The following is a 12,411-nucleotide window of genomic DNA, read 5'->3' as shown; positions in this document are numbered from 1 at the left end:
ACCAAAAGTTTCAACCTTAAACATTTTTAGGACTAGTTGCTCAGTTGACAGTGACCTGTCCGTTGACGATGCCCTGGTACAGCCCAGTGTCCAGCGGTATGTAGGTTTTCCTGCTCGTGTCCATGAAGTACAGGGGGTCACTCACCTGATGGGGGTCAAAACCCTCCTCCACTGCTGTCACCTGGGGGGGGGGGAAATGTGGTCTCTGTTAGGGTTGGAGCCTCAAACCCGATCAAAGTATTAGTTAGTAATAGCAACTGGATAAAATTCAAAATGATTACCATTCAGTCTTACATTGCTTGTACAATGTACCTACTGTACAAAACTGTTGTGCCATGTCTAGAGACGGTTTAGTGTTTTTTGAAGATTTATAAATGGTCAAACCCCCCCCCCCAATGCTGGTTGAAAGACTGAGTGTAGGGGGGCTAAATCACAGAGTAGGGGGCCCCAACACTCAAACAGCCTGGTGAGAACTACCAGACTGAGTATGCTAAAAAACAGACCGACCTTCTTCTGTTTGAAAGTCCCTGTGACGTCGATCTCCTGCTGCAGACGGAGGAACCGCGGGGCTGCGTAAGATGGGAGGTACTGGGCCACGTGCTCGTACAGCGCTGGGAAATCAAGACTGTGGTCGGGACGTACGATTAAGGAAGCCATCCCTGCACGACCATCGTATCCTGGGTGGGAAGAGGAAATGGCAAGTTGTTAAAAGCGTTAAATGTGGCACAGCATACAAGGGGAGGTACTGAGCGAGATGGTCATACAGCGCGGGGAAATCCAGGTCGATCCCCGGACGCACGATTATAGATGCCATCCTGGCTCAACCATCATAACCTTGGGGAGAAACAGCAGGTTGTTAGAAGTGGAGGATATGCGAGGCGTAAGAGGGAGATACTGGGCCATGTGCTGGTACATCGTGGGAAAGTCGACTCTGGCCGGGATGCACGATAATCGATGCCATCCCGGCACGACCATCGTAACCTGAGGGAGAAACGGCAGGTTGTTAGAAGCGGAGGATATGCGAGTCTTAAGGCAGGAGATACTGGGCCATGTGCTGGTACATTGAAGGAAAGTCTAGGCTGCAGCCCTGACGCACGATTACGGATGCCATCCCGGCTCGACCATCGTATCCTGGGGGGGGGGTGGAAACATTAGGTTTAAAAGCGATGTAAGACGGGAGGTACTGGGCCATGTGCTCGTACAGCGCGGGGAAGTCTAGGCTGTGGCCCGGGACGTACGATTAACGAAGCCATCCCGGCACGGCCATCGTAACCTGGAGGAGGGAGATGGCCAGTTGCTTAACTTCATCAATAAAAAATTGGAGACAACTCAGGTGATAGTTTAAGAAAGCATTCCAGACCATACATCAATGAAGGGTAGACATCCAAGTAGAACATCAACTAACTTGAGGAATTCTCTGAAGAGTCAAATGTTTCAGCTAGTATCCGCTAACTTTCATCAGTGACTGAGAGAATAAACACAAGATGTGTATCCTGAGCTATGTGAATTTCCCCTGTATTCATTCAATATCTATTAAAATATGATTGTATTAACTAATTTACAGGTTACACTTTATCTTCAGACACATGCCCATAACAGAGGAAAGACAGCGGATGCCATCTGAAACATCTGGCTCTGCAGAGAATTTATCCAGTTACCTAATTTTGAATTTTTCTGATTTTTTATTGTGAATTACACACTGTACAACAGGCTTCCTAAGTTCAACAGTCAGATACAGCATTTTACATGTTTGTATGTCTGCTGACTACCATGCACATACATGTATCATATAGATACCGACCTGGTATTTTGACTCCGTAGACGTTTGCCTCCTGGATGGCGTCATGTTCAGACAGGACCTGGCTCACTTCTGTGGTCGCCACGTTCTCTCCCTTCCACCTGTGTGTGGGTACAACACAAAATATCAACATTAAACTAACTCCCCAACCCTAACCCTAACCCTAATCCTAACCCTTCCATCTTACTGAGAACCTGGCTCACTTCTGTGGTCGCCACGTTCTCTCCCTTCCACCTGGTATAACACAAAATATCAACATTGAAGTAACTCCCTAACCCCAACCCTTCCACCTGCAGAGATATACAATGTACAACATGACAGTTAGGGTCAATTCTAAGAAATTCAGTATGTTTTACGTCAATGAAGTTTAGCCATCCAGGTAAAAGAGTACCAAGGTAAGAGTTATTGAGCAATACAACGACATCATCATCATCATGAGTCTTCATCTTTACGAGGTGGAGCAATTGAAGTTCCTCCTCCTGACCAGTACTGTTTATCAGTCATTGCAGACAAAAGTCCAGGTCCTTGTAAATTTGTATCTGACTCAACGTGCTTCTTCAGGGTTGTAGTTGAGCATCTGACTCTTCCTTTGGCACCAGGCAACTCGATGGATAAAAAACTGTTTGTTTTACAATACTTTACATTAATTTTGTATGTGCCCAACCAGAATGTATTGCAGCAGATTGTAGTAACTGTAACAGTACTGTTGTAGTATTTTATATCTGACTGTTGGACGCATAACAAAAATCTAAGAAAATGCGGGAACAATTGTTTGGGAAACCCCACCTGAAGGTGTCTCCAAGTCTGTCCACGAAGAAAACGTGATAGTCTGTGTCCATGAAGAGGACGTCTCCGCTGTTGAAGTAGCCGTCTCCTTTCTTAAAGACGTCTCGAAGAACCTTCTTCTCGCTCAGCTCCTTCTTCCCCGCGTAGCCGTCGAAGAACGTCCGCTGGGTGATGGGAGCAATCACCAGGCCATTCTCACCTGGGGAAAAAATGTTTGTTTGTTTGTCTGAGCCTTTGGGAGCAATCTCTAGGCCATCTAACCTGAAGTAAACAAGGTTTGTTTGTTTATTCTTAAAATACTTAAGTTGACCTGCTTATCCTGGAAAGAACAGTTGTTTGTTTCTTCTATCCTTTGTTTATCTAAGATTCCAATCAGCCTGCTGGCCACTTTTCATTGAGATCATGAGGGAAGATGTCAGGGTCAGACAAATTATAACAAAGATATAGGTTTGATGATTGAAGTCCTGACAAATACACAGAAACATATGCTATGGCCCTAATATGTTAAGAATTCAATGGCTAACTGACATTTCTTATGACACTAATGATATATTTATCCTTTTTGAACCTTTACACTACAGAACAGATACTGTTTACTGCATTCCTCATTCATGTTAAAGAAATTTATTAAATATTATAATTAAGCATTTAAATGGAGATCTAAATACAAAGTTCACCTGGCTTGGTCTCTATGCACCATCCATTCTCGTCTCTGATTGGTTCCCCTGTCGCCACGTCGTACTTGACGAAGTTGCAGGGTCTTAATTTCTGCAGGGGAGACAACAGGGTTGTCATGACTACATACATTGAACACACTGGAAACTTATCTAAGTGACCACGGAAAAGTGGTCACATTGGCCAAACAAACACATTGGCAAATTGCTGAATAGAATCATACAATATACGGGGCGATAAACCCCTCCAGCTCTGTCCTGCTACTTGCTACATAATGTAACCCAAAACCACAGGGTGTCCGCTGTAGCACCAGTTACCATGGTGACAGCTGTCTGGTCCAGGTCATTGACCTCACGTGTTTTTGCATCTGCATCTGTATAGCCTGTACACCAGCTTCATGGGCACGGGACACTAAAAATTACCTTCTCCATGGAAAAGAAGAAGAAACAGAACAAAAGATACTGGTTTACTGTAATAGCCGAGACTAAATAATAGATTTTCACCTACCCTCATGAGAGGAGAGGCATATCTGACGGCCCCAAACTTCTGCAGCAGGTTGACGAAGCCGACATTGGAAACTATTACAACACGTTACTGTAACAATAGCCCTGAGGATAGTGAGTGTGAGTTAGAACTGTTTATACATAATTACACATGTACTAACCCTCATGAGAGGAGAGGCGTACCCGACAGCCCCAAACTTCTGCAGCAGGTTGACGAAGCCGACATTTCCCTCCGTGGCTGCGTAGAACTCCATGATGTTGCTCACGCCGAAACGCTCCTGGAACTCGGACCAGATCTCAGGCCGCAGACCATTTCCGACGGCTGCCCACACCTGGTTATCCAGGTCATCTGGCCGCTGGGGGAGAAATCAGCATCATTACTACATGTACCTGCTCACACCTGTGTAACTAACACTGTGACACCTGTGTAAGTAACACACCTGTACCAGATCTCAGGTGTTCCCCACAGCTGCCCACACCTGATTATCCCTGTCATCTGGCCGCTGGGAAGAGAAAGATGATTTATACAATGTATCAGCTTCGTGTTGTTTGTGTTGGGCATGTACAGGAGTTCAAGGGCTGTGTAACTAACGTAAGGCACATTTTGTAACTAAGGTAAGGCACATTTTGTACCAGTTACTGTAGCTGCTGCATTACTCAGGTACTGAGGATGACAATCATATATTTCATTCTGTTTTCGTCACAGTGGCCCACACCTGGTTATCTCTGTCATCTAGGCGCTGAAGGGGGAGGAGAGAAATCAGCATCATGGTGTGTTGTATACAGGACTGTGTGTATCTGAGTGTGTACCTACATGTACATGTAATAACGTTACCTGCACCTGAAAAATTTTTCAGGTACAATTGTCCAGACCTGAACATAACTAGGTACACCTGACAAAATAGAATATGGCTGGACATCATTTTTTACACTAAAGATGGGTAAATTGCATCTCAAAGATGACAAGTTTGACAATGTCTCATTTGAAATATGTAAACCCTCATACAAAGTCATTTTGCTACAGGCACATTTTGTATAACTTAAACAAGATTAGCCAAACCGGTTTAGGTATCTAAACCCATGTACATGTAATGCCTGAATGCAAAAGGTACACAACTCTAACAGAACTAAGTCTAGTATTGGCTGGCAAGACAATGATAAGACATATTTTCAGCCTGATGAAAAATCTAATGAGAACTGTACCTTCGGCTGAGCGCAGAGGTAGCGCAGTAGCTCCCCGATGTACTGCACCACCGTGACGTTGTACTTCCTGCAGTCGTCCCAGAACCGCGAGGCCGAGAACTTCTTCCTCAACACCCAGGTACAGCCTGGCGGTAAACATAAAAGAAAAGTTGGTTGGTTATATTATGTAGCAAGTGGCAGGATAGAGGGGCTGGTCACCATGTATATGAATGTGTTTAAGTAAGCATGAACATGAGTAGTTTTGTTGGGCTAGAGCATCCCCAATTTGAAGGTAAACGTTATGCATTTGCATTTTGCATCTTTTCCAGTTCCCTACTTTTTTGACATCCTATGAACGAAACAAAGAATATTTACTAGGTACAGCACTCACCTGTCTCTACTGTTCCTGCCAGCCCGATACACAGCGCAGCACTGTGGTACAGCGGCAAAGCTGTGTACACCACATCCTCCGCTGTCACCCCACACAGCACAGCACAGCACACTCACCTGTCTCTACTGTTCCTGCCAGCCCGATACACAGCACAGCACTGTGGTACAGCGGCAAAGCTGTGTAAACCACATCCTCCGCTGTCACCCCACACAGCACAGCACAGCACAAACACTCACCTGTCTCTACTATTCCTGCCAGCCCGATACACAGCGCAGCACTGTGGTACAGCAGCAAAGCTGTGTAAACCACATCCTCCGCTGTCATCCCACACAGCACAGCACAAACACTCACCTGTCTCTACTGTTCCTGCCAGCCCGATACACAGTGCAGCGCTGTGGTACAGCGGCAAAGCTGTGTACACCACGTCCTCCGCTGTCACCCCACACAGCGCAAGGAACATGCTGGCATACACCATCCTGCCGTAGGAAATCTTTGCAGCCTTTGGAAGACCTGGAGAGAAAACAAGGATAGTTTCTGGCAGTGTTCTAGGTTTTTGTATGTAAAGATGTGCAATGTATAAGAATACAGCGTATTCTTAACATCCAAGTGTCAAAAAAATAATAAATTTATAGTAAGTTGTAGTGCTTTTCTTTAGAAATGGAACACATTAGTTTTTTTTTTCTGACATTCTACTTATTTCATTTTATATGGTGCACCCATTTTTTGGGGCACCTATTCCCGAAAATGAATTTCAGCCTGAATAGCATTTGAAATACATGGGTTCTGACAGAGTTAAGAGACTCTTTTTACACAATCAAGACTAGTGTTTTATTCAGCCGATGTTTTGGTGACCGTCTATCACCTTCCTCAGGGCAATTCTGACTGGTTCACATTGCACTGCAGCACAGGTGTCGCTGCTACAGATGCATTCCCAAACGTACTGAATAAAAGATTTGGTTGTGTAAAAAGAGTCTCTTTACTCAGTGTCTTACCAACCAGATAAAAACTATTCACGGATTGTTCTGACTATTTTAGAAAATATTGAAAAAAATTTACAAACCTGTAGTTCCTGAGGTGTAGATGTATGCTATCATGTCCTTCATGCGAATGCCAGATCTAAGCTCCGCTGGGATTGGTGCATCTGAGGCCGCCTCGATCTTATCCTCCAATGGCAGGACTCCGTTCTCCTGGACCTGGTCCCCCATCACCCACACTGTCACCCCCTGCTGCTGCAGTTCCGGCAGGATCTCCAGGATGGCGCTGATGAGAGCTTCATCTGAAAACAAGAAATCACAAATCTCACGCCTCTGTCACGAGTTTGCTCAGGTACAAAATGTATGCCAAACAAATTAGGAGTTTGTACTGTCATGAAAGTTCATCTGTGTTGGTAGTTACATGTTTAAAGTTAAAACTTTTGAGCCAACACAAAGAAATCTCTCACCTACAAATGTAAGAGCTTTTGACCAGTCACTCTCTGGTATTCCTCAATAGACACTGTAACTACAGTGTAAGGATTTTGGACACTGAGCAAGACTGTTTCTTGAGAGGCGTGAAGGAAGCCATATACATCAGGGCCCATCACCCTACATTGAACCGCGACGGAGGTCGACATCGTCTACCAGACACCTTTGACCCAGTGTTGACGTCACACTTCAAAGAAGCCACGTGACAAGCCTCACTGGGTCAGTCTACTGAGGAAGACCGGAGTGACTGGTCGGAAGCTCTAGGTGAGAGAATTCCTTGTGTTGAATCAAAAGTTTTAACTTTAAACAAAAGGAGTTTGTGTGTGCTGAAACTTACCTTTCCCAACAATCAGGTCCTAAATTTGTTCTTTCTTGGCCGAGCTAACATTAAACAGTGCAGCCTGGCACTAGAAAAAGTAGCGCTAAACTTGCATGATTACAGGGTCAGGCATCAAAGTTAGGATACTGTATAGAAAGATTTTGATTGTACAGAAAGCTTACCTTTCCCAACGATCAGGTTTTTTGCCCCACTGACGTTGAAACAGTGGAGCAGAGATTTAGACCTGAGGTTGTTGTTCAGCATGGCTGTCGTCATGCCCAGTTTGGACAGACCCAGGAAAATGGCCAGGTAAGCCGGCTCATTCAGCATGAAGATGGCGAAAGTCTCGCCGGCGCGAAGGCCGCGGGCGTGGAAGAAGTTCCCCACACGGTTAGACCACTGGTCCATCTCTCTGGAGTTGGGTTAAGAAAAGGTACTAGTAGGTAAAGTTTTCATAGCCTGATCATCGAACAGTGTACTGTACTTCCGTAGTACTACATGTATATCATCCTGTCTGCACGAAGGCCCCGGGCGTGGAAGAAGTTCCCCACTCGGTTGGACCACTGGTCCATCTCTCTGGAGGGAGGGGAGGGTAAGAAGAGGTTAAGTTAAAGGTAATAGCCTTTTTGAGGCCATCTGTAGCAGTATAGGGGAAGTGGGTTTGTCTTACTGTGTCTAGGGCACACAAATGGCTGCGAAAACAAATAAAGTCATCTTGTATGATTCCTTCCAGTGCTTTTTACCTCTGTAACCTGCATGTAGGTGGACCAAGGAAATTTTTTATTCAAGTTTTGATTCTATCATTATAGCCTTTAAGTAGTACATTATATACGTACTACCCAGAATATACAATGTCATGTATTCTAAAGAGAGACACAAGTACCCTGTGAGTGCCACAAACTATGTTCAAAATGATGTTCAGTAATTATGAAAGGAAACGGAGAAAACAAAATATACAGTCAAGTTGCATCTGCTCTGTTCTGGCCTTACAACTTGTGTGACCTGCTGTACAGCACTTAGTATCCTCTAACAAGTAAAACCAAACCAACCTAGAAAGGCAAATGCATAATGTTTACCTTCGCATATGGTCTGCTCTGTTCATTCTTACTCAAACACACTCATATAATCCCTAAATCCCTTCTGCTATAAAATTGCAACCTGATGTTACCCAACACCAGTTACCATGGTTACAGACGTCTGGTCCAGGTCATTGACCTTATTTGTTTGGAGAAGAAGAAGAGGAAAAAACTGAGCAAAAACAAGATGTTTTCCTTCAGTGAACATAACCAGTCCAAACCCCGCCCCAAACCCCCGCCGTACCTGTAAGTGTAGACCTCGTCCTGGTACATGAGGAAGGTCCTGTCAGGTTTGGCGGCTGCCTGCTGGATGAACCGGGTGATGACTGAAACATTGTTCTTTATGTTCTTCTCCAACCTCGTGATTGGGAGAGACTGTGATGGACAAGAGAGACAGAAGAGATTTCATATTATCTTTTGGAAACTTGATTCCACTTTAATAGTCTTTATCAAATCTAAGGGATCAAAGTACTTTTTCCACACCTGTACTGGTGCTGGTAACATTAAAAATCACCAGACAAAATTTTACCTACTTCATTTTACCTGCAAGGCTCAGAATTTGTGGAGTATGGATCATACAAGCCATCACCCTTGTTACTCTTACAATTCTACTGTGTAAGTACAAAATTGAATGTTTCCACTTGGATCAATGGATTTTGTAAGGGTTACTTTGAAAAAAGACAACAAAAGTGCCTGCTAATAGTGTTTAACATGGAGCATGGAGGTACGTAGATACTCATTATGGGAACCTCTCAATACTATTTGATCTTTGAAGTGCTAAATTGTCATGTTTGTAGTACTATATCAGAGAATGGACAGGCACAAGTACAACACTAAGAGACCCTGGGCATCGATTCAAACATGAATACTTGATTAGGATCCTGTATTGTACCATAATAATGGGTTTTCCACATGATTTGATATGCCACCGTGTTACCCGGATCCAGGGAATGATAATTATGCACGTAGATCCCCCGGGAACATTTACTTTAAACAAACTGCTCTGTCTAATGTTTCACTCGTGGGAAAAAAGGAACTGCTGAAAGTACAAAGGTTGATGTTTACGATACTCTCCAAGCAGTGGTTAGACCTGAATATTTTGACGTCTTTTCAGGTGTTTTATCAGGATTGCTATTTTGTACCGGGATATCTTTTGCCATCTTTTTTCCCAGAAGACAAATTGTAGTAGTTAGACTAGATTGTACTGCCTTGCCAAATTTTGGTAACGTTTACCGTCTGGCTTTATTGAGGCAAAGAGGTTTCAGTTTCCAGAAAACTCCTTTGTTGAGGCAAACAGATCTTGGGGGCTGATTATAACGTGAAGTGGGGAGGGCGTGAGTTGGCCTTGGGTACTGTATCTTATTACTCTTGCGGGCGCGTAAATTTTTAGCTCTTGCGGCCTCAGGATTTGCTTCCTAGGGTAATTTGACACTGCCTTGCCAATAACATGTCTTGTAGCCACCAAAAAGATGGCTACAAGAGAATGGGTAGGCTACTGAGTTACACAAATATAATTTGAACAGACCCAAAGGCGCCATAATTACAACCTAGCAAGCCGAGTAGCCTCCGTAGCAGGCTTATAGAACTGGGGGTTTGGTGGTCTTCGGCTGTTTTCTGATTAGCCTCCGTAGCAGGCTTATAGAACCGGGGGTTTGGTGGTCTTCGGCTGTTTTCTGATTAGCCCAGTTCTAAAAAAACGGGGGCAATTCAACCAGGCCGGCTATGTTGTCTATATGCAATCAGAAAATAGCACATAAAAGCTCCCAAAGACCCTGAAGACCCCCCCAAACCCCCGCAGTTTTTGGCATGCTATGGAGGCTACTACAAGCGGAGCACACACACACATGCCTTGAGTATGAATCTGACGTCTGTGTAGAAATGTGGGTAGAAAAGCTTGATCAGGATCGGAGCGGTCACAACCCCGGCTAGAACGCTGTACAGGACCGTCTCCCAGCCCATGGCGACTGCAGGCGTGAACTTGGACGTGAGAGGAGTGAAGTAGAAGCACCAGATCAGCCACAGGTTCCCTCCCAAAGCGAAGCCGACCTTGTAAACGTTACCAGTTCAGCGAGCTTTGACCCGAGTTAACCCCGCCGAACTTTACTCCTTGCGGAACTAACCATTCACAATGGAGGGATGTCCTTGTGAGTCGAATTTTTGTCCAGACTTCGTATCTGATAGACACAGCAAATACAAAGTAAAAAATACGTGCAATTTCGGTTTTTTTAGCAGATGGATTAATCCTAGGATTGTGTAAGTTGGCTAAAGGGAATACTTTGAATGTTTTTTTGTCTTATTTTGAATAATTTTTCATCTCTACGTTCTAAATGGATTGTTCCAAACGGGGGCGTGGTGCTGAATGGTGATCAGCTGTGAAAAGTTTACAGACACTTTTATACAGACGCCCCACAAATTTGGGTTCCAAAGTCCACCATAGGGGCAAAGTTCGGTGCTACAGACTTTATTTGGCGCTAGAGACACCACCGGACAGGCCAGCTGGTCGCTTAAAGTCGTAAAAAGAATCTAAACTCTGGGCCTAAGTTATATATTTCATCCTAGAAGGTAAAATAACCCTTACTGTGTACAAATAGGTAAATATATGAAAGAATGTTTAGACCTTAGAACAAGTATAAGTTGACTCATCTATTGTTTTGTACGTAGGTTAATTTCGTTGTACCCATGTATTTGTCTGTATATCTACATGCAGTCTTAGACCTTACGAAAGTCGCTGTACAATTTGTTGTGTCAATAAAGTTCTTCTACTATTCCTAGCATTAGAATATAGCGCTCCAGTATGCAATAGTCATAATTTGCATACTGCATATCCTCTTGTGCATTTAGCCCATCTGGGCAAGAACGTGCAATAAAGATTCATATCATTATAATTTTTCTTCAAAAACTTCAGATGGCGCCTGAGGTAAAGTTGCACGGTACGGGGTCTGCCATGGACGGGGTGGCCGCTGCCGCAGACCGTCGGGACGAGCCCCTGATAGAGATTGAACTAGCCCGGGTAGCGGCCTTCACCAAGGTCCTGCAGTCTGGCGGGTCCATCCTCTCCATGTTCGCGGAGGCCGTGAGGAGCCACCCGGGCAAACCGTTCGTGCTGTCCGGCGACGAGGTTCATACGTACGCACAGGTGTGTTTGGCTGTTGTTGTTGTTGGTAGGTGAGTAGGTCTTGATGAGACCTAGAACTAGAAATGATTAGATTTTGGGCCCCCTGGTGGCTTTCGTTGCTAGGGAAGAAGTAACATGAGTTTGGAACATCGGCAGATATTGATATGTTACTATAACTAGAGAAGTGACATTTGCAAAGCAAATGCATAATGTTTACCTTCGGACATGGTCTGCCCTGTTAATTTTTACTCAAACACATTCACATACATGTAACTTATAAGGTGACAGGAGCAGAGCAGACCATGAAATTGCAACATTATGTAACCCAACACGTCAACATATCATGTCATTGGTCAGGTCAGAGGTCACTGTTTGGAGAAGAAGAAGAGGAAGAAACTGAGTTAAAACAATATGTTTTCCTTCGGTAAACATAATAACCTAATCACACGTCAAATCAGTGCATACTAGATCAATGTACTGGGAGAAGGCTTCTAGGTACATGATCCGACTACTTGTCCCTGTTTCAGGTGGACTCCATGGCGAACCGTGTAGCGAACTTGTTCCACGGGCGGGGGTTCCACAAGGGGGACACCGTGGCCCTGCTGATGTACAACGGGCCTGCCTTCGTCTGGACTTTCCTGGGCCTGGCCAGACTCGGGGTGAAGATGGCTCTTCTCAACACCAACCTCAGGGGACAGGGGCTCATGCACTGCTTCAGGGTGGCGGGGGCCAGGGGCATCATCGTGGGACAAGGTAAACACCTGCATCCTTCCTTCCTTAGTTCCTTCATTCCTCGCTCCCTCCCTCCCTCTTTTCTTTCTTTCTTTCTTTCTTTCTTTCTTTCTTTCTTTCTTTCTTTCTTTCTTTCTTTCTTTCTTTCTTTCTTTCTTGTTCTCTCTCTCTCTCTTTCTTTCTTTCTTTCTTTCTTTCTTCCTTCTTTTCTTTCTTTCTTTCTTTCTTTCTTTCTTTCTTTCTTTCTTTCTTTCTTTCTTTCTTTCTTTCTTTCTTTCTTTCTGTCTCTCTCTCTCTCTCTTTTCTTCTTTCTTTCTTCTTCTTCTTTCTTTCTTTCTTTCTTTCTTCTTTCTTTCTTTCTTTCTTTCTTC

The 12,411-nt window shown here is 44.3% G+C and overlaps 2 protein-coding genes across 2 annotated transcripts in view; one reads left to right on the top strand and one right to left on the bottom strand.

Moving 5' to 3' along the window:
- The window catches only part of LOC109463524 (very long-chain acyl-CoA synthetase-like), a 10,528-nt gene extending 237 nt beyond the window's left edge, over positions 1-10,291 (bottom strand). Inside the window, exons 1-12 of the mRNA XM_019760362.1 lie at positions 10,042-10,291; positions 8,438-8,568; positions 7,300-7,529; positions 6,396-6,611; positions 5,687-5,845; positions 4,966-5,090; positions 3,924-4,118; positions 3,262-3,352; positions 2,585-2,783; positions 1,802-1,899; positions 508-677; positions 34-181 (exon numbers count right to left, since the gene is read on the bottom strand). Of these exons, the coding sequence (XP_019615921.1) occupies positions 41-181; positions 508-677; positions 1,802-1,899; positions 2,585-2,783; positions 3,262-3,352; positions 3,924-4,118; positions 4,966-5,090; positions 5,687-5,845; positions 6,396-6,611; positions 7,300-7,529; positions 8,438-8,568; positions 10,042-10,152 (1,866 nt within the window). The 5' untranslated portion in view covers positions 10,153-10,291 and the 3' untranslated portion in view covers positions 34-40. The remainder of the gene's footprint in view (positions 1-33; positions 182-507; positions 678-1,801; positions 1,900-2,584; positions 2,784-3,261; positions 3,353-3,923; positions 4,119-4,965; positions 5,091-5,686; positions 5,846-6,395; positions 6,612-7,299; positions 7,530-8,437; positions 8,569-10,041) is intronic.
- Positions 10,292-11,098: 807 nt separating this feature from the next.
- LOC109463523 (very long-chain acyl-CoA synthetase-like) overlaps positions 11,099-12,411 on the top strand; it is a 9,389-nt gene continuing 8,076 nt past the window's right edge. The window contains exons 1-2 of the mRNA XM_019760360.1: positions 11,099-11,329; positions 11,836-12,061. Coding sequence (XP_019615919.1) covers positions 11,099-11,329; positions 11,836-12,061 — 457 coding nt within the window. The remainder of the gene's footprint in view (positions 11,330-11,835; positions 12,062-12,411) is intronic.

The sequence above is a fragment of the Branchiostoma belcheri genome, unplaced genomic scaffold (genome assembly GCF_001625305.1).
Source record: "Branchiostoma belcheri isolate BF01 breed outbred unplaced genomic scaffold, Haploidv18h27 scaffold127, whole genome shotgun sequence".
NCBI classification, from domain to species: domain Eukaryota; kingdom Metazoa; phylum Chordata; class Leptocardii; order Amphioxiformes; family Branchiostomatidae; genus Branchiostoma; species Branchiostoma belcheri.
This window is presented reverse-complemented; position numbering and strand designations above follow the sequence as displayed.